At 35.0% G+C, this 25,517-nt stretch overlaps 3 protein-coding genes across 3 annotated transcripts; all 3 read right to left on the reverse strand.

The window, feature by feature from the left end:
• Positions 1 to 510: 510 nt before the first annotated feature.
• On the reverse strand, positions 511 to 3,617 carry LOC114406571 (magnesium-protoporphyrin IX monomethyl ester [oxidative] cyclase, chloroplastic). The gene is made up of 5 exons (XM_028369316.1): positions 3,077 to 3,617; positions 2,336 to 2,400; positions 1,908 to 2,235; positions 1,344 to 1,442; positions 511 to 1,095 (listed from the first exon to the last, which is right to left on the reverse strand). The coding sequence occupies exons 1-5, from the start codon at positions 3,593 to 3,595 to the stop codon at positions 832 to 834; spliced, it is 1,275 nt and encodes a 424-aa protein (XP_028225117.1). The 5' UTR covers positions 3,596 to 3,617; the 3' UTR covers positions 511 to 831.
• A 1,163-nt stretch (positions 3,618 to 4,780) lies between these two features.
• On the reverse strand, positions 4,781 to 5,971 carry LOC114405208 (uncharacterized mitochondrial protein AtMg00810-like). Its single transcript, XM_028367837.1, has one exon. The coding sequence runs from the start codon at positions 5,969 to 5,971 to the stop codon at positions 4,781 to 4,783; it is 1,191 nt and encodes a 396-aa protein (XP_028223638.1).
• Positions 5,972 to 15,176: 9,205 nt separating this feature from the next.
• LOC114406574 (probable protein S-acyltransferase 4) lies at positions 15,177 to 22,403 on the reverse strand. The gene is made up of 6 exons (XM_028369318.1): positions 21,742 to 22,403; positions 20,859 to 21,047; positions 19,587 to 19,895; positions 18,066 to 18,281; positions 16,112 to 16,702; positions 15,177 to 15,604 (listed from the first exon to the last, which is right to left on the reverse strand). The coding sequence occupies exons 1-5, from the start codon at positions 21,835 to 21,837 to the stop codon at positions 16,148 to 16,150; spliced, it is 1,365 nt and encodes a 454-aa protein (XP_028225119.1). The 5' UTR covers positions 21,838 to 22,403; the 3' UTR covers positions 15,177 to 15,604; positions 16,112 to 16,147.
• Between the last annotated feature and the right edge of the window lie 3,114 nt (positions 22,404 to 25,517).

Genomic DNA, 25,517 nt, shown 5'->3' on the forward strand with positions numbered 1-25,517 from the left:
AAGATGCTCCTTTTAGTCCTCTTAACTGATTTTTGGCTATTTAAATATACAATTTGTGATTTTCTTTTAATATAATATGTACTAAAAATAACATTTTTCAAAATTGATAACTAAAAAATAAATTTAAATTTTGAAAATCAAAAACAAAAATGACCTAGATTTGAGGGATTAAAAAATATTTAAACCAAGACATATATTTTTTCTTACTAATCTGCTAACTTCATCTCATCTCTAACTAATAAGGAATCATAAAAATCGAGTAATTTTTTCTTTAAAAAAATATAGGACATTTAAAATAAAGAATAACATTTTTATTTATTTAGAAAATATCGATTGGTTTCTTTTTAATATTGTTGACCTATGATGACACAAATCCTTTTTATCTCTAAGAACAAAGGAATCATTTTCCAGTGTCTTTTCAATATTATTGCTAGTTGGTGGGTACTTGCATTCACATACTCGTTTTATTTAAATGTAGATAAACAACGCTAAATTGAAGAGCAAGCAAGGTTTGCTAAAAGCAATAGGATCAGTGTTTGCTGCTTAGACCTTCCAATGGGATCATAAGAGTGAGGAAAGAATCATTTCCTGATAGGTAACTCATAAGGGTAAGACTCCTAATGATGTTCTAAAAAAACAAAAAAGGAAATACAAAAGGAAGGATGGGAGAAAAAGATGATTAATACTAAAAAGGACCTCATCATGGTAAATGTTTCCTCACTGTCTTGTACAACCATATTTTACTTTAGCACCAATACTAGTAACACTCAAGATGAACATTTTGATGGAGATCAAAAGGACACAAGGAATTTAATCAATTTATACACAACTTTAGTACACAAGTTGTGGTTCAAACTCTGCCAAATCTACAGACCCTGACTCAATTGGAGGCATTAGATATGTAGCCAAGAGTTCAGACACCAAGGCAGCAACCAGTGGGATCCTCTTTAAGTTCTTCACCACCGCTATGTCATCGCTCTCACCAACAGCAACAAGCTTCTCATTTATCTCCACCATCCGGTCCAACTTCCGCTTGAACTCTGGGTTTTCAACATCAAGAACGGCTGGGAAAATCCGAGCAGTTGTGCGGTTTGTCTGCAAAAATAATCCAGAAATTGAAGCTTGAGTAACTGGTTGTAATATCCGAGTTCATCATTTGTTGTTTGTTGATCGACTTTATTAGTGATAGTTTTCAATGCTAACTCGAGGCTCCATTACTTTCATTTTATCATGTTCTGTTACTAAATTGATTATGTAATTGAGAATGGATAAAAACAAATATTGATTATACAAAATAACAATGGAGGAATGGTGATTATAGAAAAATGCAAACACAAACTAACCTCGATAATGACATGCATGTCAAATTCTTTTGTGTTAAGTCCAATGCCTTCGTAGAAAGCTGTACGTTGGCAATCATTGAGATACATTGTGACATAAACCTGCAGGACAAATTTGACAACCAAGTTTTAAGTAACAGTTAAGAAGGATTAAAACAGTAACTTTATGTTGATAGATGTGACAAACATGATCTCTTTCGGCTGCTAAAAACTGTTACATGATGAGTAATGCCAAGGTAAATGAGATTTTGCATCTTGGACATAGTGCATGTTTGGTTTTCAGGTGAAAAGTGCTTTTGAGGCAAAAGTAATTTTGCCAAAAGATCAAGGTCCTTCCTTTTGCCTTTATCCATTGGATTTGCACTGTAATGCACACACAACATTTCTAACTTCAATCCAAACATGAACATACTTGTTATCCATATGCATTACCAATTAAGGTCTGTAGGATTCTGTATGCCTACTTTTCTCACAAACTTAAGCTAGCAACAACTGGCACTAGGTATTGAGGTTTCATCTTAAGAATCTTAAAGGAATGCAAAATGGTAGGCGAAAGGGAATAGTTACCGATAGACAGAAGAATCGAGACCACAACTTTGCCTTCCAGTCATTTAGAAATTGTGGCTGTGCCTTCATCAGGGCAGAGAAGAAATCTCCATGTCTGTTCTCATCCTGGCACCAGTTCTCAAAGTACTTAAAAATGGGATAACATTGAAACTCAGGGTTGGCCTTGAGATGTCTGTATATGGTTATGTATCTCCAGTACCCAATTTTCTCAGACAAGTATGTAGCATAGAAGATAAACTTTGGCTTGAAAAATGTGTATTTTCTAGCTTTGGTCAAGAAACCCAAGTCCAGAGCCAAATTGAAATCAGATAAACCCTTGTTCAAAAACCTGCACAGAATCAAAATGAGGTCATGCACTACAAACAAGATATCAAATAGAAAATCAAAGAAGGATAATTAAAAATTAAAGGCACAAGGCGTTTCCATACCCAGCATGCCTGGCTTCATCCCTAGACATCAGTGAGAAAATCTCAGCCACCACAGGGTTGGTTTTCTGTAACATCAACATCCAAAGCAATATATCAGGCCAAGAATAAAAGACCAAAACTGCATAAAGCAGAATTAATCATCAAACGACCACAACATCATAAGAACAGAATCCTATTGCTTAGAAGTTAGAATTAGAACTGTATTGAGAAAGAACAAAAATTGTCTCAATGAATATCCATACTTTTCAAGATCCCCCCACAACAATTCTCTGAATGTATTGACAATGTAAAGAGTTTCTACACTGTCATCCAATCAGAAACCATCATATATGTTAAATTAGTTAACTTTGACAATAACTATCTTAAAAAATCATACCAACGATGATTTCTGATTAATTGACGGTCTAAAATTGATTTCTGATTATTTGATAATGTAAATTTTTTTCATTCCGACAGTACATAGAATTTGAATTCTCTTTTTTTTTTTTTTCATTGTCATCCAATTAAAAACTGTCACATATGTTAAAATTGTTAACTTTTACAATAACTACCTTAGAAAATCACACAAGCCGTGATTTCTGATTAATTGACCGTCCAAAATTGAATTTTGATTAATTGACACTGTAAAAAAATTATTCCCACAGTACATAGAATTTAAACTCCTCTTTTAATCTTCCCTTTGAATGTTGAATCAAATTCCAAGGAAAAGAAAAAGGAAATTAGAAAGGAAAGAAACCATACCTTTAGCCTCCTTCCAAGCTCTTTGTAGAGAAGGAAGCCAGAGAATTCAGCAGTGCAGGACCTCTCAAGGAACTCCACAAAGATCTGTCTGAGGGGACCCTCAAGTTTGTCAGCGGCTTCCTTGAACTCCTTGTTCCTGACAAAGTGTGTCTGGTTGTAGTCAGTCTTGAACTCCTGGAGCAGTGCCTCAAACTCATCCTGGTTGAGGTTTTTGTTGATCTCAGTGTTGAAGAGTGTCTCCATCTCATCAAAGTCAGTGGTGTAGAATCTTGGAGTCAAGAGGGTCTCCTTGATATTGCCCTTCTTGCTGCTTGCTGGCTTTGTGGAGGTGGATGGTGGTGGGGTGGCAGTGGCAGACATTCTTATTATGGTGCTGAATTTGGAGGAGTGTGATGAGCCCATTCTGGGGCTGCTGACAAATTTGGGAGTGACATTGGAAATTGGTTTCACAAGAGCTGCCATGTGAAGGGAAGTGAAGAAAGGTTGAAGTTGAGGCTGAGGAGGACTAAGGAGGAGCATCAAGGACAAGAAAAATTGAGGGAGTTATAGCTTGGATGGGGTGTGATAGAATCTCATCCAATGAAATCTTTGAAGGTTAATTGAAACTTGACATGTGGCAGCTGATGTTAAGCTTCTTCTTGCTTCAGGATTGGTTGTCATGATTACATGTAGATCACAACTTGTGGCTTCCTTTTACTTGTCGCATTGGATACTTAGGCTTTTTTTTTTTTTAAAGCATGTTTATTTTTATAATGTTTAACATGGTATATAATATTTATTATTATTTTATTAATCTCTATTAAAAAATATGACTTAGTGAAAATCTGAAAACTTCTCTTAAGTACCACTCAAATTAACTAACGACATTTTATTACTGTATAATTAGTTTAACTTAGGTTTGCTTAGATTCATAGTAAATAAATAATAAAAGAAATAAATTATACTTATACATAAATTTTATATAAACAATTATATTTTGAGTTTGAAATTTTATATAAACAATTATATTTTGAGTTTGGAATTTGAAATATAAAGTGATTTGTATTAAATATATTTATCAAAGAATAATTTTGATTGGGGGACAAATTACTTTTTTTGGCCGAAACTTTGATAAAATCAGAAGATTTACATGTGTTGGCACAAAGATGAAATTTTATTTGCATACTCTAAAATGAAGAAAAGAAAACACGAAAGCTCGTCCACAAAAACTTCTCTTTTTTGTTTTGGGTTAAAAAATATTATATACAACTTATGGGAAAAACAAAAAACAGATTTCACAAGATATGAATTTGTCTTCTTTTTCTGAAGTTTTAGTAGTTAGTAGACAACTTATTTAAATGTTTAAATGAACAAAATAGCAGTGCGAACTTTTACTTCGGTTCAACTTCCTATTTATTTGTTTTAAGGAAAAAGATAAATTAATTTGACTAAGCCAAAAGAAAAAGAAGGCTTTTACATGACTGCATTATTTCATAAAAATGAGGTGATTTATATATAAATAGTGTAATTATCACTTATCAAATGAGTTCAGTTGGATAATGTAAGGAAATTTCTAAATATGCATTTGCTTTGATATATCTTGAATTCTTGTATATACAGGGATACCCTTTACAGAGAAGAGAGGATTGTTTTATATAGACCTAGACCTAACTACTGTAACTATAAGGATGAAGTTTGTTATTTGTTACAACAGTCTATAGGAGGTTATTTTCCTCTATCCTTTACATCCCCCTGCAAACTGAGTGTGGGTAGTTGATGAACATTCAGTTTTGGTCGAAGACTTAAAAAGGTATTGCTTGAAGGAGCCTTGGTGAGCAGATCAGCTACTTGAAACTGGGAGGGGATGTGCTTGACAATTATTTCACCATTGGCAGCCTTTTCACGAACAAACCAAAGATCTAATTCAAAGTGTTTGGATTTGGAGTGCAAAACTGGATTAGCTGTTATCATCACTGCACCTTGATTATCACACCACAACAAAGGAGGCTTTGTTTGAACATTATGCAATTCTGTAAGGAGAGACTGAAGCCATTTAATTTCAGCAACTAGAGCTGCTAAACTTCTGAATTCTACCTCAGTGCTAGACCTAGAGACTGATTGTTGCTTCTTTGCAAGCCATGACACAAGATTGTTTCCTAAATAAACACAGAAGCCTGAGGTAAACCGCATGTCAAATGAGTCAGCCCAATCTGAATCACTATAGCCAGTGATGAAGAGATGCTGGGAAGGATAAAAAGCTAAACCATGATCAATTGTGCCATTGAGATATCTGAGTACACGATTTGTGGCTTTCCAATGACTTTCAAGAGGGTTGTGCATAAACTGACAAAGCTTATTTACTGCATAAGCTATATCTGGACGAATGATGGTGGCATATTGTTGGGCTCCAACTACATATTTGTAGAGAGTTGGGTCAGAAAAGGCATTTGTACCATCCATATGCAGTTTTGAACCAAGGGCAAGATGAGTCTTTATGGGTTTGGCATTATGCATATTGGCTTTGGTTAAAATATCAGTGATATATTTGGATTGAGATAGGAGAAGAGCCCCAGTAGTGGTGTATTTGGCTTCGATGCCTAGAAAGAAATGTAAGGTGTCTAGGTCTTTGAGAGGATACAGAGAGTGAAGTTTAGAAATCACATATTGGACTGCAGAGGTGGAGCTGCCTGTTATAATGATATCATTAACATAAACCAGAATGTAGGTGATAAATTTTGGTGTAGCATGCACAAACAGAGATGTATCACACCTAGTTGGCTTAAACCCAAAAGAAATCAGACTAGATGCAAGCTTGGAAAACCAGGCTCTTGGTGCCTGCTTGAGCCCATAGATAGACTTCTTCAGTTTATAAACGAGATGAGAATTGGCAGAAGCGAAACCTTCTGGTTGCTGCATATAGACTTCCTCTTGAATGGTCCCATTTAGAAAAGCATTGTTGATGTCCACTTGTCGGGTATCCCATTTTCTGGTGACTGTAATGCTCAAGATTGTGCGAATAGTGGCTGGTTTAATAACAGGACTGAATGTCTCATTGTAATCAAGGCCTGGTCTTTGAGAGAACCTTTAAGCCACTAGTCGAGCTTTGTGTCTGACTACAGAGCCATCAGCATTGTATTTCAAGCAATAGATCCATTTGGAGCCAATAGCCTTCTTATGAGGGGGCAAAGGGACTAAATCCCATGTGTTATTCTGCATAAGGGCCATATATTTTGCCTTCATTGCAGCTAACCATTGAGGATTTTGCAGTGCATCCATGGTACACCTTGGAGTCATCTCTGTTAGTAAGGCTTTGGATTTGAAGATGCCAGATTTAGCTCTAGTAGTCATAGGATGGGTATTGGTTGCAGGGTTAGGAGGAGTAGAGTGCTCAGTGACAGGTGTGATAGATGTGGGGGGAATGGGATCTGGTATGGGAGTGATGGGTGCAGCTGGTGTTGAAGTAGGAGGATTGATGGTTGCTATAGAAGGAGGGAGAGTAGGCTGAGTGGGGGAAACAGTGGTGTTTGGAACAAAGAAGGATGGATTTGCTATCATTGGGTACTGTGTTTCATCAAATATAATGTGTCTAACAATGTACTCCCTTCCAGAGTTGGTGATACATTTGTAGCCTTTGTATTGGTGTTGTAGCCAAGGAATATGCAAGGGGTGGATCGAAACTCAAGTTTGGTTTTGGTGTAAGGTTGTAGATAAGGATAGCAAAGGCACCCAAATGGTTTAAAAATGGAGTAGTCAAGTGTTTTGTGAAAAAGAACCTCAAAGGGAGACTTATAGTGGATCATTGGAGAGGGAATGCGATTTATGATGAAAGTGATAGTGTTGAATGCTTCTGCCCAAAACTTGGAAGGAAAACAAGAGTCTGCTAGCAAAGTGAGGTCGGTTTCAGTCAAATGGCGATGCTTTCTTTCAAGAGCACCATTCTGCTCATGTGTATGAGGACAAGATATGCGATGTCTAATGCCATGATCTACAAGGTACTTAGTCAGCACTAGGTACTCCTTGGCACCATCAGTTTGTAGAGCTTTGATCTTTTTATTGAATTGTAACTCTGCCATTGTTTTGAATTGGATGAAAATTGATGGAAATTAGGACCTGTTATATAGAAAATACAGCCAAGTGAATTTACTGTGAGCATCCATAAATAGAATATAGTATCTATAGCCTTCTTTTGAAGTTGTAGGGGAGGGACCCCATACATTAGTATAAATCAGATCAAGAGGATAATGATAAAAAGAATCAAAAATTGAAAATGGCAATTTGTGCAACTTGCCAAGACAACATGCCTGGCATACTGATTTATTTTTCTCAGAACAAGGAATACGACAAAGATTCATAACATGTTTGACAATTTTATTTGAATAATGACCTTCTATGCCAGGTATCAAAATCATTTGCAAGAATAGTAGAATTATAGACAAACACAAAAGATTTTAATCTTGGTGGAGTGAGCTTCAGGTCTTCAAAGACATAGAGTTTATCCTTGAGATAAGAATAACCTGCTAGGTTTCCTGACATTTAACCACACACTTATTAGAATGAAATTCAAAGAAAACACCATTATCCTTAGCAAATTAGGAAACACTAATAAGATTTTTGGTTATATTAGGAACATATAAGAGATTTTGTAGTGTGAAGTGAATATGAGGATTTTTTGAAGAAAAAGATGAGTGTCCAGTATGAGAAATAGTTAGAGTAGTACCATCTCCCACGTGCACACGCTCACCTCCATTGTATTCATTCTTTATCATGAGATTACCAAGATCGTGTGTTAGATGATGAGTGGCACCAGTGTCAGGATACCAGGAATCATCAGCTTGATTGGAAGCGGTGGCAAACATAGCCTAAGCAGAGTGGTTGGTGGAGTTGTCATTTGGGTTGTGGGTCGCATGGGGTGTTGGTTCGATGAGATTTTCATCAAAGTCGTACCAGTAGTGAAATGTAGAGTGACCAACACGGTCATAGAGTTGGCATTGAAGCTTTAGACCACAACCTTGAGTGGAAAAGGTGGAAGTGGATCTGCCACCGCCCCCTCTACCACGAGTTCCTGATCTACCTGAACCACAGTCGCGAGAAGGGTTGGAAATCCCTCTTCTTGATTGGGTTTGACTATGCACAGTGTGTGCTTGAATGGGGATTGTGCCCCTTTGTTTATGACGCTCCAATCTTTCTTCATGACGCATGAGGGAGGCTTCGATTTGGAGAACAGTGAAGGGTTCAGATCGCGTGAGACACGAGGTGATGAGCCCATCATATTCTTTAGGGAGACCATCAAAGATCGCATCAATGTGTTCTTCATCTGTTAAGGGAGAGCCGATTGCGCTAAGGGTTTCTACGATTTGCTTGATCTGGACCAAATACTCGTTGATTGACCCTTGCTTCTTGGTGTTGCAAACTTGAATGCAAAGCTTCTTGATTCGCACTTTCGTTTGGGAAGAGAAATAGGTTTTAAGGATGGCCCAGATTTTGTGTGACTAGACGCAACCAATGACGCGAACGCGAAATTGGTTGTCCATTGATTCAAGAAGCCAAGATTTGAGAAGATTATCCTGCTGCTCGAAGTTTTCATAGGCAAGGTTGACAGAATCAGTTACTTCATCTTCTTCTGGAGAAACCGCGAGGGAATCGCGTGATCCCTAACAATGTGTTGTTTCAAGCGGTGACCTTTGATGGTGGATTCGACAAGCTGCATCCAGGTGAGAAAGTTGTCGTCCGTGAGCTTGCAAGAGATAGTGGAAGAGAAGGTTTGGGGAGCGAAAACCATGGAGGCGGAAGCCATGGATGTGGATCGAGTGGCTTAATCTGATACCATGTAAGGAGATTTCTGAATATGCATTTGCTTTGATATATCTTGAATTCTTGTATATACAGGAATACCTTTTATAGAGAAGAGAGGATTGTTTTATATAGACCTAGACCTAACTACTCTAACTATAAGGATGAAGTTTGTTATTTGTTACGACAGTCTATAGGAGGTTATTTTCCTCTATCCTTTATAGATAATTTATTTAGAGGTGCAAAGATTTTCGGCCAGTGACAGTCACAGTATCCCATAAGCAGAATTAATCTCTGAGTCAATAGATTAGAAATACATGTGCAAGGACAAAAGTAAAAGAGTTGAGTTGGGTAAATCAATCAAAATAATTTTCTACCAGGTCAAATTGAATTGTCTTTTTCCCTTTTCTAATCCTAGTTTAATTTTAATTAATCTCTCACTTTTTATGTGGTTTAAGTGAAGCGTTGTCATGGTAACTAAGGTGGTCAACGCATCGGGATTTGCCTTTTCTACCGCCGCCAAAGATAAACCGCCTGATAAGAAAAATGTTTCTTTCAAAGATATGGTGATTGGTCAACAAGAGATCATACAACCAAGGAAAAGGTTGATATGCTCAAGGAAAACCTAGCAAGGATTGAATATCAAGATAACAACCCTCTCCTTCCAATAGTTTACATTGATGAGAAAGTATTTGATGGTCTTTGTGCACCATGGAATGATGCCTTGGTGGTGAAGCTGCTCGGGAAAAACATTGGGTAACACACGATGAAGGACAAATTAAAGAGAATATGGAAACCACTGGCTGGATTTGAGATCATGGATATTGGCAACAACTACATGGTTAAGTTTCATAGTGAGATTGGTCGTTCAAGGGTTATGTACAATGGCCCTTGGATGATTTTTTATCACTACTTAACAGTGCAATGTTGGTTGAAGGATTTCGTTAGCCCTACGAATAAGATTGATCAACAATGGCATGGATCCATTTTCCTAGCTTGAACCTATTTTACTATGATGAAATCATCCTCCTTACCCTTGCTGCAATAGTGGGAATGCCGGTGAAGGTGGATAGTAACACTTTAAACGTAAGAAGGGGGAGTTTCGCCTGTGTTTCCATCAAGATTGATTTAACCAAGCCAGTTATTGGTAAGGTTTGACTTCAAAATCATTGGTATCGTGTGGAGTATGAGGGCCTCCATCGAATATGCACCACATGTGGATGTTATGGTCACTTGACAAGGGAATGCAAACAAAGCCTAGGCTCTAAAAGTGCAGCTCCGATGATAAGGCAGGCGGCTGGGGTGATGTCGGAAAATTCCAACGCTGCAACGTCCCTCCTGAAAAATCTAGTAGTTAATGATGCTATCAATTTAGGGGGATCGAATAAGTCAAAGATGGAGGAAAATAAGGAACCGGTTCATGGTGATTGGCTAACGGTTAAGAGAAAAAATTGAAAGCCTTCATTGCAACAATCTTCTAATAACAACAAGTCTTTGAATGAGAATAAGTTTGTTGGGAAAAGAGGCAAAGGAATAAAAAGCTAGCAGAAACTTGCGCATGCAGTATCTAAGTCGCATATCCAGGTGCCTCAAATAACACCTCAGTTGCAGGTCCCAACTGACATGGCTCATAGGAAAAATAATTCAACTATTGGTAGCCACAAAAGACATCATTTGGATCATGAAACTTCAAAGAGGCTAACTACACCGACTCAACCTGTTTCTCTGCAGAAAATGAATGGACTCAACCAAAATAAAAAAATTTATGATGTTGGCTTTAGAGCGAAGTTTGCGATAAAGATAAAAGATATTGCTTCTAACTATTTCATTCTTCTTCATGATGATGACGAGGAGGAAAATGGGACACTAGCCTGTGGCTCGGCCAGTAAGGAGACTAATCGAGATGAGGCTCAACAGGTTTTTAATGAGGACCTGGTTGCTGCAAAATATAAGGAAGTGGTTCCTGAAACTCAACCCGATGATATTGTTATGTAGCCGTTGGGGTAGCCGCCCCTTTCTTTCCAATAAGTTGTTAATGGATTATTTCCAAGATTTAACAATTTTGTCGTGGAATATTCAGGGTGCTTTTAGGAAGGATGCTAGAAGGAATGTTCGAGATCTTATAAGATCCTAGAAGGAATTTTGCATCTTTCTTTGTTTTGTGTGTATGAGACTCGCGTTCAGTTTGCGAAGGTGGAGAATTTTTGGACATCAGTTGGTTATATTGCAGTGTTTATCTAGGAGGCTAGAGGTCACTCAAGTGTTATTTGGATGCTAACTTGCCTTAATGATATCACTCTATCTAGAATTGATCACACGAATTAGGCTATTACTTTCTCTCTACAATGAGGTAATGTTATCTAGTCTTTTACTTCTTTGTATGCCTCTCTTTCTTTTGCTAATCGTCGCATGTTATGGGACTATCCAACTCGTTTGTGTAATAGTATTATTGGTCCTTGGTTGGTTTTTGGAGACTTTAATGAGATCATGTTCTTTCATGAAGTTTCTGGTGGTCAATTTGATGCCTCTTGAGCGTGCCTTCTTGCTGATATGTTGGCAAATTGCTACTTGCTAGACTTTTATGTCATAGGAGGCTTATATACTTTCAGGAAGAATGTTTAGTTGGCTGGTCATGTGCGCAAAAAGCTAGATAAAGTTGTGGTTGATGTAGATTGGCAATGTGCCTTTCCTGCAGCTAATGTGGAGGTCCTTTCTCAGCACGGTTCAGATCATAATCCTCTATTTATTAGTTGTCCCAAATTTCAGATTAAAAGATCCAAGATTTTTCAGTTCCAAGCGGCTTGGATGTCTCATCCTGATTACGAGTCTTTAGTTACAAGTACTTGGAACAATTCAAGGGGAGATGTTGTGTTCAAATTGGTGAAAATTAGAGAGCAATCTATTATTTTTAACAAGGATGTTTTTGGCAATATTTTCAAGAAAAAGAAACGGTTGGAGGCTCATATAAAGGGAGTTCATTAGTAGCTTGATTTTTCTCCTTCTAGTGATTTAATTCGATTAGAAAGGGATTTCTAGACTCAATTTTCAAAGGTTCTAGAGGAGAAGGAGCTTTTGTGGTTCCAAAAATCGAGAGAAAACTAGACAAAGTTTAGTAACAAGAATACTAAATTTTACCATACTCAAACTGTCATCCGTAGACATCGTAATAAAGTTACTCGTTTGAACATTGATGGCGTCATGTGCTATAATGACCAGGTCTTAAGCAGAAAAGCTAATAGGTTTTTTAAGCAACTCTTCCAACAAATTCTCATCGTGACCCTCATAGTCTCCATCTGGATTGCATTCCTAAGATCACACAGGAGTTATATGATTTGCTTTTGAAGCCATTCTTTATGAAATATATTAAAGATATTTTCTTCTCTATGGACCCTTATAAGGCCCCTGGTCTAGATGGTTTTCAACCGATTTTCTTTAGAAGCTATTGGCATATCATCTCCAAGGACGTCTGGGAGCTAGTGGCTAAGGCTTTTCATTATGGAGTTATTGATGATTACCTACTAAGACTCTTATTGTTCTTATTCCTAAGGTGGATGATCCCAAAACTTTGAGAGACTTTAGACCCAATAGTCTTTGTAATGTCTTACTAAAGCTCATCTTGAAGATTCTTGTTAAGAGAATAAGGTCATTTTTTGGATGATTTCATTGGCCCTTTGCAAGGTAGTTTCATTCCTAATAGAGGCACCACTAATAATGCTATGATTGCTTAAGAGCTTGTCCATGTTATGCACAAAAAGAAAGGGAAGGTTGGGTTTCTAATGTTCTAAATTGATTTTGAAAAAGCACATGATAGCGTGTATTGGAATTTTCTACGGGTCACCCTCTCTGACTTTGGTTTTCCTCCTCACACTATTAATTTGATTATGAGTGGTGTCATTTCTTCTAATTTGGCGTTGAAATGGAATAGTGAAAAGCTTGATAGATTCTCTCCTACTAAGGGTCTTCGTCAAGGGGACCCTTTGTCTCCTTATTTGTTCATGCTTTGTATGTAGAAGCTTGCCCTTCTTATTCAATCTAAAGTTGAAAATCAGCAACGGTTTTCTATTAAAATCTATGAGAATGGTTTGACTATCTTTCACCTTTTCTTTGCAGATGATTTCTTTTCACCAGTGCAAAGTCTTCCCAGGTGCGCCTTGTTAGAGAGGTTCTTTATTCTTTCTATTTAGCTTTAGGGATGAAGATAAATGTACACAAATCCAGGTTTCTTCCTTCCAAGCATGTTCCTAGAGCCAAGGTTCTTAAGTTTGGAGGGATGTTGGAGTTTCAACATATTTACAATATTGGGCGATACTTGGCAAATTATAGGGGTGCATCTTATATTCTTGGTGAGTCAAATTATAGAGGTGCATCTTATACTTGGCAATCACTGATTAAAGTTGTTGATTATTTAAAGCATGGTTATATCTATAGAGTTTGTAAAGGTAGCATATCTCTTTGGTATGAGAGTGGTTACATAAGGGGCAATTATGCGATACAGTTCCTTTTATTCAAATCCAAGACACTCAACTCATGGTCAGTGATATATATGTGGATGGTTGTTGGAATTTTGATATCTTGTATACTCAATTTCCTTTGGATGTGAAACTTGAAATCCAAAGTGTTTTTCTTAATCCAAATGTTTCGAATGTTCACATTTGGGATCCATCTGCTTTCGGATCTTACTCTACTAAGTGTGCCTATGCATGGCTCACTCGACTTGATGACCCTTTCAGTTTGAATCTGACTAATGATAATTCTGACAGTTGGTCTTGGATTTGGAAGTTGAGGGTACCCGAGAATCTTAAACATTTTGCATGGCTTATAATGCATAATTGCCTCCCTACCAATTGTTTCATATTTCATAGGCATATCACTCAAGATGCATCTTGTCACTTATGTTGTGTTACGAAAGAGATTATTCTTCATGTTCTGTGTGATTTTCTCAGGCTCACAGTACATGGGTGATTATGAAGTTTAACTTTGCTTCGACCTCCGCAAGTAATGATCCCTTACTTTGGTTTAAATATCATGCGCTTGATGATCATGGTACTCTCTTTATTTGTTGTAGTTGGTTCCTTTGGAAGGCTAGGAATGGTGAGGTGTTTAATGACACAGAATGGGGAACTTAGAGTGCATTTGGATAGAGAATTTTAACTGAGGAAAGTAATTTATCAGAGAATTTGAATTTCTGTAATTTAGAATTCATTGTTTGGATGTTTTTTTATGAAGAATTTAAAATTTTGAAATTTTAAAACAGAATTTTAAATAACTAAAAATCTGGAATTTCAATTTCCTTCTAAAAGGTGATAAATTGAAATTCTCTTCTTATAGTCTTCTTCAAGAAACACTGTCTGAGCTCCTAAAATATCGATCGGGTGTGAGCATAGAGGAACACGTATAACTAGCATACCAATCATATCTTCTCTTTTTTTTCATTCATTTTTTTCATCCTCATAATTTTAATTTTTTTTATCCAAACACAAAATGTTGAAAATAAAAGAATTTCAATTGAAGTATTTGAAATTCTTAGAATTTAAAATTTCTCAGAATTTTAAATTTCTCCATCCAAATACACTCTTAGAGAATCTTGAATAATGTCAAAAGGCTTTTCATTGATTCTGCTAAGTTATTGGGTGATCGGCTCCTTCTAGTTGTGATCCTAGATTGGTTAGATGATCTCCTCCTCTTGATAATTTAGTGAAGATCAATGTGGATGGCAGCTCTTTTGGTACTCCAAGGCACAGTGGTTATGGTGGTCTGATCTGAAATCACAAAGGTGCTTGGCTTATTGGATTTTCTGGTAGTTGTGGCACTACTACTAATCTGAACCCTGAGCTTCAAGTCATTGCTAAGGGCTTACAATTAGCTTTGAATGAATGGTATAGGGCGGTTGTATGTGAATCTGATTCTAAGACTACTCTTATGTTGATTGATGAAGGAGTGCATGATACTCATCCTTATGCTCCTATTGTCTCCGATATTAAATCTCTCTCTCTCTCTCTCTCTCTCATAATTCTTAGGATTTGGTGTTTGCTCACTCTCTTTGTGAAGGGAATTCTTGCGCTGACTGGCTTGCCAAATTTGGAGCAACGATGGATTATGGGTTTAAAGTTTGACACTATTGTCCTCCTGTTGTTTCTACCTTCCTGTTAGCTGATATTATGGGAATAGAACATATCATGATTTAATTTTTGTTGTCGTTGTTTTCTTTCCCATTCATAAAAAAAGATTAATTTTAATTAAGTGGTACGTTCCCTCAACAAATTTTTTAGGATGACATCATTTTAACTTCGTTTCTTCAATTGCATTGAAACATACCAAGCGAGGACCTAAGGAAAGAAAAAGATCATTCTTCAAAGTAAATAAATAAATTTAGTACAGTACTTACAGATTCTAAATTTCTAGTGGTAAATAAAAAATCATCCAACCTAGAGATCTTTAACAACGGACCGAGTGGAAGAGATATGCACACCTAGCACAGCACCTACCATAAACTTAGGCAGAAAATCTTTGTGCATTATTTTGAATGCAAGTGGCGTTTACAGCTTACAACAAACACTTGCCACACTTTTTATGCTAAAATTAGAGAGAAGTGTAGGGTCAATCTCCCCATTTCCAGCATGAATAGCATCAATGAACTTGCATGAGTCAGCAAATTGGAAATTTCTTACAAACCACAAATTGCTGCAACTATGGAACCAAACTATCCTCAGTGTGTAATTCAAGGCACACAAGCAATCAAAGAGAAGACCATCAACAAACCTGAAATAAAGGCCAATCAAGGAAGGAATCAGCTTAATAATAATGAAACAAATATCACACTTTATTGCATTACATTCTAACATATTTAACTTGTGGGTAATTTTAGTTAGATTTTTTTTCTTGGTACAAAACCACGAGTATTCTTCATAGGAGACAACCCTGCTTGAGTCGAGTAGAACTATTGTAGGTGACAACACTCTTCCTTCAAGTACTTAATGCAGTTGCATACTCAAGACTTCAACTCGAGATCACTGATTAAACTGAAACAACTTCATTACAATTGTTTCACGGACAAATTCACAGTTTTGAAAACACACTTTAACTAGTATTGAGTATTGTTTTAAAAGCATTTTACTTCATCTTAAGTCAGAATATGCAATTTTTATAACGATCAAACTTAAAGCAACATTTGATCCATGGAGGCTTAAGTCAGAGTATGGTTTTATAGGTCCAAGCCAATACCCAAAATTTTTGGGAAGAAAAAAGGATGAAGAGTGAGAAGACAACCTCTTTGCATTAGAAACCAAAAGGTTGCATCGTGGCTTAATGTGAATGATTCCTGTCATCAGTTTCCTTAATTGTATATGTTCCATCAGCAGGAAAGTGCCTTTGTGTAGATTCTCTGACTTTTCCTCCAGCATGGGAGCTTTGCACAGACTCTTCCATTACATCTTCAGTTATGCTTTGGAAATTCAAAACTGTTTGAATGGATGTTCGGGCCGAGTCTTTTACATCATCCTCAATACTGTAGAATGGATCAAAAGAAGGCTGCCCGTCATCATCTGCAAACTTCATGTCACTATCAAAATTATCAAAATCAAAATTTCGCAGAAGTTCAGGAACAGGCCTACGACCATCTTCTGCACGCATAGATCCCATTTCAAGATCAATTTTCTCCTTTGGGGTCAAAATTCCATCCCCAGTATTTGGAGTCAGAGACCCAACCATCATCTGTTCATCCTCCACAACAAATGATCGGAAATTATTCTTCGAATGGGGAATACTGGAACAAAGTGTTTCTTTCAGATTTCTGCATGATCCCCTATTGAATGGGTTCCCCTTCTTATCATATTGATTTCGGAAGTTCTCGTAAGTTGTCTGCACGATGACAAAAGCAAAGAAGCATAAATAATCTTCATCCAATAAACAACAATCTATAAAAATAATGGTCATGTGGACAAGTCACTGAAGAACAGGATATACATATTACAGACAGGTGTCCCAGTAAGCTTCTTATTAAAAATTTAAAATCAACTCTAATCAGCAGATCCTCTTTAAAATACAGAGAAAAAGAAACTATCTTGAATATGAAAATATAAGTAAAATAATTTGAGTACCCTACAAATCAAATTTATAATATTCACTCAGGGAAAAAGGGGTTATATTAAAATGGCCAAACTCAACATGATGGAAGCATTAAAAACCTGAAGAGAACCTCAAGCCTGAAATGAGCATCACTATAGAAAAAAATTGTGTGCAGTTTGGAGGCCAAAATTTATTTACCTACCTAATTCAGAATGGAGATAATAAAAATAAGTTGCCAGGAAATAATGTCTTGAATTGCTTTCTATTTCCTAGTTATATTATGTCATTTTCAAAGTTCAACTTGAATTGCTTTCTATTTCCTAGTTATATTATATGTCATTTTCAAAGTTCAACACAAAAGCTACACAATCATGTTATTTAATTTGATAAATAACACAAAAGCTGTCCTAACTCATGCAAATTATTAGTATGATTTATTCAGCTGCCATAGATGTCAACTAGAGTCTAGATATCCCAATGTCATCAATGATACTTCATTGTCCATAGCTCACAAAGCCAAAAAAATATTTTTTTCCTTGAATAGTGGAAAATTAAAGATGAACTTGATAAATGTATTCACATTTAAGTTAAATATCTATTTCAAACTCAGCTACAGCACCTAGTGTTCTGTTATCGTCTCACCTTTTCTCCATTTGCCCTCCTCTTAGATAATAAATCTTTTTATCATTTCAATTATTCTATCAATTTCTTCCACTTCTAGTATCATATCCAATAAACTTCTACTTTATTATACCAAAACCAGTGTGCCACTTACACAGATTAAAATTCATAAACTTCTAGCTTTTTTGTACCAAGCAGTTTACCTTCACTAAATCCTGCTAAATTATATGTTCCTGCTAGTGTTACTCATTTGATGCTCAAATGTTAGCAACCATTGAAGCATATTTTTTTATCTTTCAACTATATGAAGGTTACCAAATAATGGTTAATCACTCGTTAGAATCTGTGCACCTCTCACTTGAATAATAAACTAATCTTAAACATTATAATTTTGTTTTCTTGGTAATTTCATCCATGTGAAATTGTAAGCAATACAACAGGATGAAGCAAAGAAAGAAAAATGACAAAAGCATAATAAATAAAGAATCAAAAACGATTAAGAACTTTTTTACATTTTTTGAAGTAAAACAGTCACCTGATTTGTACAAATGAGATAGAAATGGAAAGCTGTGAGGCCACCAACAAACCAGACAGCTATGAAGCAGTATACTATCAGAAAATCTGATACATAATCATGTGTTATTGTCCTCCAAACACCACTGCGGGCAATATTGATACAAGAGAACGAGAAGACATATATGCACAAAATGGTTGATGTCGAAATAAACATGAAGAAGTACCGATAGTTTCGCTGCAATTATGTCAGTATGTTAGAGAATAAATGCTTGTAAGAAATGAAATGAAGTAGAACATTTGGGCACTAGAAAACACAAACGATTCATATTGCTGTTTCTAACCAATTGAACCAAGGAAAAGGGATCTCTAAGAAGAAGACACATTTAAACTGAACATTCTCCTCTCTCCCATCCTCTCCTTACAGGATGGGAGGGAGGTGCATGCAGCAAGACCAATCTAAAGGAGATAATCATATCCTTTACCAACTAAAAATCAAAATGGTATAAAAAAACTACTGCCTAACTGTATACATGATTCAATGAAAACACTGAACATGCAGGAGAATCTCATTCTCCTGCTTATTTCCTTATGCATCCAGTTGTATTGGGAAAGATATTATCGTCTATAATTAAGCATTGCATTTTAGAGCTCTGATACATTTCCTAGTTTCGGCACCTTCGATTACTCATAGCTTCTGCTAAGGAAATGTGATTGGTCAAGAAAGCTCCAGCCACATAGTAGTAGCTTGTATGAAATTTTGTAGTTTGCATGGAAAAGATGCTATGAGTTCATATGATCATGGAAACATTAGACAATAAATCTAAATTAAATTATCTTCCACAGGAGGAGCATGGACATCCCATTATTAAGTAACATGTCAAATGTAGAACTTCCTCAATCCCAAATCCAGAAAAAAATGCAAAACTACTTTTCAAGCTTTTTATGAACAGGTATTTGAGCAATGTGTCACTCAGTTCAAGGTAATCATCACTCTAATCAGACAATTTTTGAAAAAGGAATAGCACGCAGAGCCTAGAGGTCCTCAATTTTTCATGCAGAGCAAGAAAAACCAGTGTAGTTAAATAGTGCCATGGCGTCGCAGATTTTTTGCCAACCGCCCTAGGCAATTTGTTTATATGACGCCATAAGGCGCAATGGCAAGTTTATATGGCGGAATTTCAGCCTTCTGTGATTAGATCTAAACACTGATCTAAGCATTCTTATTTATTTGAGGTTCAAGTGTCAATTGATTAGATCTAAGTTTGGAGTGTTTAGAATGAAATTGTACATTGCAGTAAAAATATGTATGGAACCAACTAGTAACTTCATCACTGCACTTCAAGACACATCATACTAACTTCAGTCACTTGTAGTAATCAAATAGATTCAGAAGATCAACAATGCCTACTTTCAAGTTTATTCTATAATTCTTTTGAATTAATTCCCAAGAAGTATAAGAAAAAAATTGTCGGATAAAAGCATGTAACATTATCTCATTGGAAGTTTCTAAACTTCACTTGTTACAGTATAGAGGACTTACTATTCCAATGCACTGGCCAACCCAGGGACAGTGATGATCAAATCTCTGGACACAATTGTCGCATATAGAACAATGAGAAGTACGAGGAGGACGATAAAGCAAGCATGTATTACAGAACTTTACTTTCACTATGTGACCATTAACAACAATATCTTTAGTTCGAGGTAGTTTCAAATGAGGGGTTGTGCCATTAATCCACTCCATGGAAGGGGTAGGTATATCAAATGTCTCATCAAATTCAGGAGGTCGTGAGTTTCTAGGGACAATTCCAGGATCTCTCCCAGAAGTCAAAAGGAGGAACACTAAATCCTGCACATGAGTTGTCAAACATATCAACTTTATTTTCAAAATAAGAAAGAAGAATTCGTCATATGCTAAGATGAAAGAATAAAATGAGAAGGGATTAACAATCAACCAATCATGAGTATGAAAATGAAATAATGTCACTATATTTACAGAGACTTATCATGATATGGGTATTATTGCTATGGGCTTGTACTAGTGGAACTATATCAAAACTTGACCTTGAAAAAATAAATAGGAGTATTGGGATATTGTTTAAATGTTTTCTACTTAACTTGCTGACACATTAATATTAGTCAGAGTGTTCTTTTCTCTCTTCTTTGTTTTCTTTTTTTTCCTTCTTTCCTTATAATCTCAAAATGGTATTAAAGCCTTTATGACTGAGTGATCAAGAGATTGTTCATTGTTGCCCTTATTCTCCATAATCAAATTTTAATTTCAGTATCACGTCAAGTGAGCATGTATATAATCCACGTTGCATTTCCAAAGGGCTCTTGCATGAGGAGGCACGTTAGATATGAAACACTCTTGGGCTTTTACCAAATGGCTTAAATTTTTAGGAAAGTTGGTCTTTCGTCATTGAAAAGAGCATTTTCAGTTTGGGGGAAAAGCTAGGTATTTTGTCAAAACTAAACAGTTTGAAATACATTCATTTTTTCTTTATATAAAGCAGACACACACTACTTAAATAACATTACAATTCAGAAAATAACTGAATCCGTAAATTTTGAAAAATATTTTTCTTTTTATAACATTCAATACTACAATTTCTTACCGCCTATTACTTTAATCATATCTTACATATGCATTAGATAACTTCATGTGTATATAACTATTCATATTGAAAAATTGGCCAACAACTTTGTAACTGAAAAAAGATGAAACACAAGGGAAAATGATAGAAAGAATGCATAAGTTGAAGACTAGTTAATGTAAACACTCCAAGAATAAACTGCCAAGGGTATTTACCAAAACAGTGAGAACTAAACCCACAATCAATACAGGAAACCAGTAATCATGAATAAGATCATCGGTCTTCTTGATTTTAAGATATATCTTTACACAAAATGCAATTGCAGGTCCAGCAATTAGGAATGTTGTAAGAAACAGTGAAGCTACATCCGGACCAAAAACCAGCCTCCCACCACAGAAAAACTTCTGAAAGAAGTCAAACAAAGAAGAATTAGCAACATGCTTGTTATTGCTTCAAGATCTAATCACTCCTAAATTCTAATGTTTATTTACAACCCAATACAACAAGGTAACAACTTTCAGACAGTTGCCATTTACAGACTTAGAAAATCCACTGCCATGTGAAAATTTATCTATTGAAATGAAAAAATTGACCATCAGAAAAGTGTTCCAATTGAAGTGGCACTAATACCACAACAGCTTCACAATATCAAGGATTTACATTCACATTCGCAAGCATTAATTTTTGTTCGTAATTTACCAGAAAAGCCAATTTACCATTAACCCCTCTAGCAAGCAATAATCAGTACACATGAAGTCCTCAATCATAAAGCAACATTCATCATGTTGAAAAAACATCCTTAACAAGCCAACAAAAGGGCGGTCCCAAAATAAAAAACAGTTTTTTCAACAAAACATAATTGAAACTAAGACAAAGAAGTACATTGAAGGAAAGGGGAGGCAAGGTTGAAGGTTTAAATCCGCCAACTGACATTTCAAATAAAACTAACAAATTAACATTTGCAGATAAAAAAAAAAATACAGCGAATTCAAACAAAGATTGAATTGTGACCAAACATTCAATCAAATGATCATTATCAAAAATCCAATATTGAGAAATGAAAACCAATACAAAATAGAAGTTGAGACAAAATCTCACGTTGCCTCCCCTCCAAACTTGATAGAGCCTTCTTTGTCTGTGACCCGCATTGCCAGAAGGAGAATCCCCCATTTGCGGATTTCTATTCTCAACCATGGCAGCAGCACCACACCACCTCTCGAGTCACCAAAACTCTCTTCTCCCTTTCACCAAACCCATAAAACCCAATTCAAGCCCCGACCCAGAAACGAAATCCTCTTAAAAATCCGAAATTTCCTTCTGGGGTTCCTCCAATTAGCCTCCTTGTGCAGTGCAAAAGGGACAATGCAGATGAAAGAGAGAAGAAAGAGAGACAGAGAGAGAGAGAGAGAGAGAGAGAGAGAGAGAGAGAGAGAATGAAAGAGAAGTTTGGTTTTGCTGTTGATGCTGGAATCGCAGCAATGGAGAATCAAGCTGTGACACCAAATCCAAACGGGAAAATTTGTGGGGTTGAAGGGATCATTGGAAGATGAGAATCTCCATGTCCCCTTTTTCTAATCAATCCCTCAAAGTTTTCAAGCTTTTTTCTTTTTCTTATTATTTTTTTCTCTTTCTCTCTCCCCCTCTTCTTCTAAGTTTTTTTTGTTTTCGCTTTCCCTCTCTCTCTTTTCTTTCTGTCTTTCTCCTTGGAATCCAAAGTGCTGACAGCTTTTGGGGGGTTCTCGTACGGATTTCCCAATTCTTCGCGCGTAATGTTTCTTATTCCGTTACAACATTATAAAATGCTATGCCAAGGTACCAATGTTTTTTTTTTTTCTTTCTTCTTTTGCATTACTGAAAAATACAAATTCATATAGAGAAAAAAAAAACATATACAATGTTAAGGTAAAAAATTTATACACACATTTAATCACAACTCATAATTTGAATGATGATATTTTATATCATAAATACATAAATATTAGACTCATTAATATTTATTTATCATTCATTATTAAATTTTCTTAACTTTCTTATGAAGTAGTTTCTGGGAAAAAAAAAATCATTTTAATACACTTGTACGATAGAAAGAGTTTATAACTAATGTAAACACTTTTACATGGTAAAGTAATCAGAAATTGCGTTAGCCAGAATTTTTAAGGTAATTATAAAGTTCATTAACTTTATCATGCATATATAATTCATATGATATTAAAAATGATGTCGATTATGTGATGTCTAACGTCACTCTATATATATATATATATATGATGTTTAAATAATGAAACTTTTAATTATACATCTTTACTCGACTCAGTTTAATTAACTTAAAAACTTTACCTGATGAATAAAAATAATTTTTTAAGAAATAAAAAAAATCTCAAAAAGTCAAAAGGCACAACTCATGGTACTGAAGAAAACAATTCACATGCAACATAAATCTGTTCAGACAATTTAATTTTAAAATTAAATTTAATAATAAATATATTTTTAATTAGTATGTACAATGTACAGTTAGGAGGACACTGAGTAGTAAACTAATTACAGTTATTGCCCTGTAAGTCTTACAAAACATTTCAATCTCTTCGACAAGATGATAAGATGTAACGAGTACGGTAATTCTTACAAAAGTCACAACATGATGAACAAAAAACCGAATAGAAAAATCTGAAGACTCTCCTTTGAGCAATTCGCCAATTCTTGCATGCATTGCTGTCGGAATTAGATCGCATGTGCTGGTGCGAGTGTGATAGGTTTAATTGGGAAAAATTGGTTAAATCAGTATAAAATAGGATAAATTAAACTAGATATAACCCGTTTGAACCAATTTGTTGATTAATTTATTTTTCCTTTTTCTTAATTGAAAGTTAAAACATATAATTGTAATTATTAAGAAACTCTAGCTCAATATTATAATGCTTGATAATTATATTTATTTATTTTCTAACTATAATTAGTAATGAATATTATTGTATGCCGTTCAACTTAAATATTAGGATATATTTAATTTCGTTTCATATTTTATTTTAATATTATAAGTTTTGAATAATGACATTTATAAGTCGAGTTTAGATTTTAAGAACATTATGTTATTTTTTTGTTTAATACTAGTTAATATATTATATTTTAAATTAAAATAATACTATTTATTTAGTACTGGTTCAATAAAAAATTTAACCACAACCAAAATATTAAGATCTTAAACTAATGTCTTCACCAAATTGAGTGGCCGCCCTAATTTTAATTAAAAATTGCTTCGGTATGATATTATATATTTCTTTCTTTGATAGGAGAGGGGTAGCATTTATGTGCCCTAACTTGCTCTCTTATCACAAGTTTTTTGTGCTTGAATTAGTCTCTTGTTTGTCCTTCTTCTGTTTCCTTAAATACCAATTTATTTTTCTTGTTTGCAGAAACATATTACTTACCTTCGAAAATGTACCAACTATGACGGGAAGTAGGTGATATGTTTAAATAAGCATTATCAATGTGCAAAACTATTTAATTTATATTTTTGTTCTGAATATATGTAGATGATCATGACCACAAATTTACGTATAAACTTTATTGTGAAAAAATATTGATTATGAGTTTTTATATTTTATTTGCTGTTATGTGTCTAACATTATTATTTCATGTGCTGTAAAAAAACATTATTATTAAATGTTTAAAAAAGAAGGTAGAAATGTATGGTCTGTTTGTGTTTAAAATAATCCTAATTAATTACTCCATCAAGTGATTTATTAATAAAAAGGGTGTGAGACCAATCTTAAACTTATTAAGTCTCATAGACCGGCATATATATATATATATATATATATATATATATATATATATATATATATATTATTTTTTGGATACTATTAATTTTTTGGATACAATTAATTTTTTTTTAAAACTATTAGACTTTGATTACACATTACTGCTCGATAACTTCTATTTCTATTATCAAGGACTTTAATTACAATTTAGGTGTGAGTCATGTGCCCTTTTATATTCTTCATTTTGATTGACTTTCCTTTTTCTTTAACTTTCCTATTACGTTCCTACTCCATAAAATATTAAATATTTATTGTGAAGAAGACTTTTAAAAAGATTATCAAACCAGACCAGACTTTTAAAAAAGTAAGGCCGAGCCAAAATAAAAATCTTTGATAGGTTATAGGTCAGGCTCAAGCCTCAAAGATTCATCGTAGGCTAGACTCAGGTCTTTCAAAGTCTGACATGCCCTGACCTATTCTCACCCCTACTTGCAAACATATATACTAATCACTACAAGTCTCCTAATTAAAACATCTTTAAAATACACGATTACTTTTTCATTTGTGCAAATAATTTCGTATTTAATATCTTGATTAATTATGTTTTTATGGAGGTGCTAAGTGACTTGTTTTAAGAAACATAAAAGTTATCATGGTTGTGTAATCAGTTTGTAATAAAATAAGTGGAGATGATGTACTATATAATAATATAGACATGCACACATTGGTAATGGTGGGTGCCATGAATGTCTAAGTCGTCGAAATTACCAAGAGAAAATGATTTTTCTTCGCGATAAGGAGTGTCTAGAATATGCTTTATAAATCAAATCACCACATAGTAGACAAGGAGATACCAATCCAATGGAATGGTGGAGCCAGATTTATTATTATATATAACTTATCTTATATATATATATATATATATATATATATATATATATATATATATAGAGAGAGAGAGAGAGAGAGAGAGAGAGAGAGATGCTGCTTTGAAGAAGCATTTGGCACAACGTGGCATCCAATAGCAACCAACTAAAACTTGCCTGGTCAAGTTTCAAACTTCAATCTCCAACTCACAAACAGTAATATAGTACTAATTAATGGCCTTTTCTTTTT

The sequence above is a fragment of the Glycine soja genome, chromosome 3, assembly GCF_004193775.1.
Source record: "Glycine soja cultivar W05 chromosome 3, ASM419377v2, whole genome shotgun sequence".
Lineage (NCBI taxonomy): Eukaryota > Viridiplantae > Streptophyta > Magnoliopsida > Fabales > Fabaceae > Glycine > Glycine soja.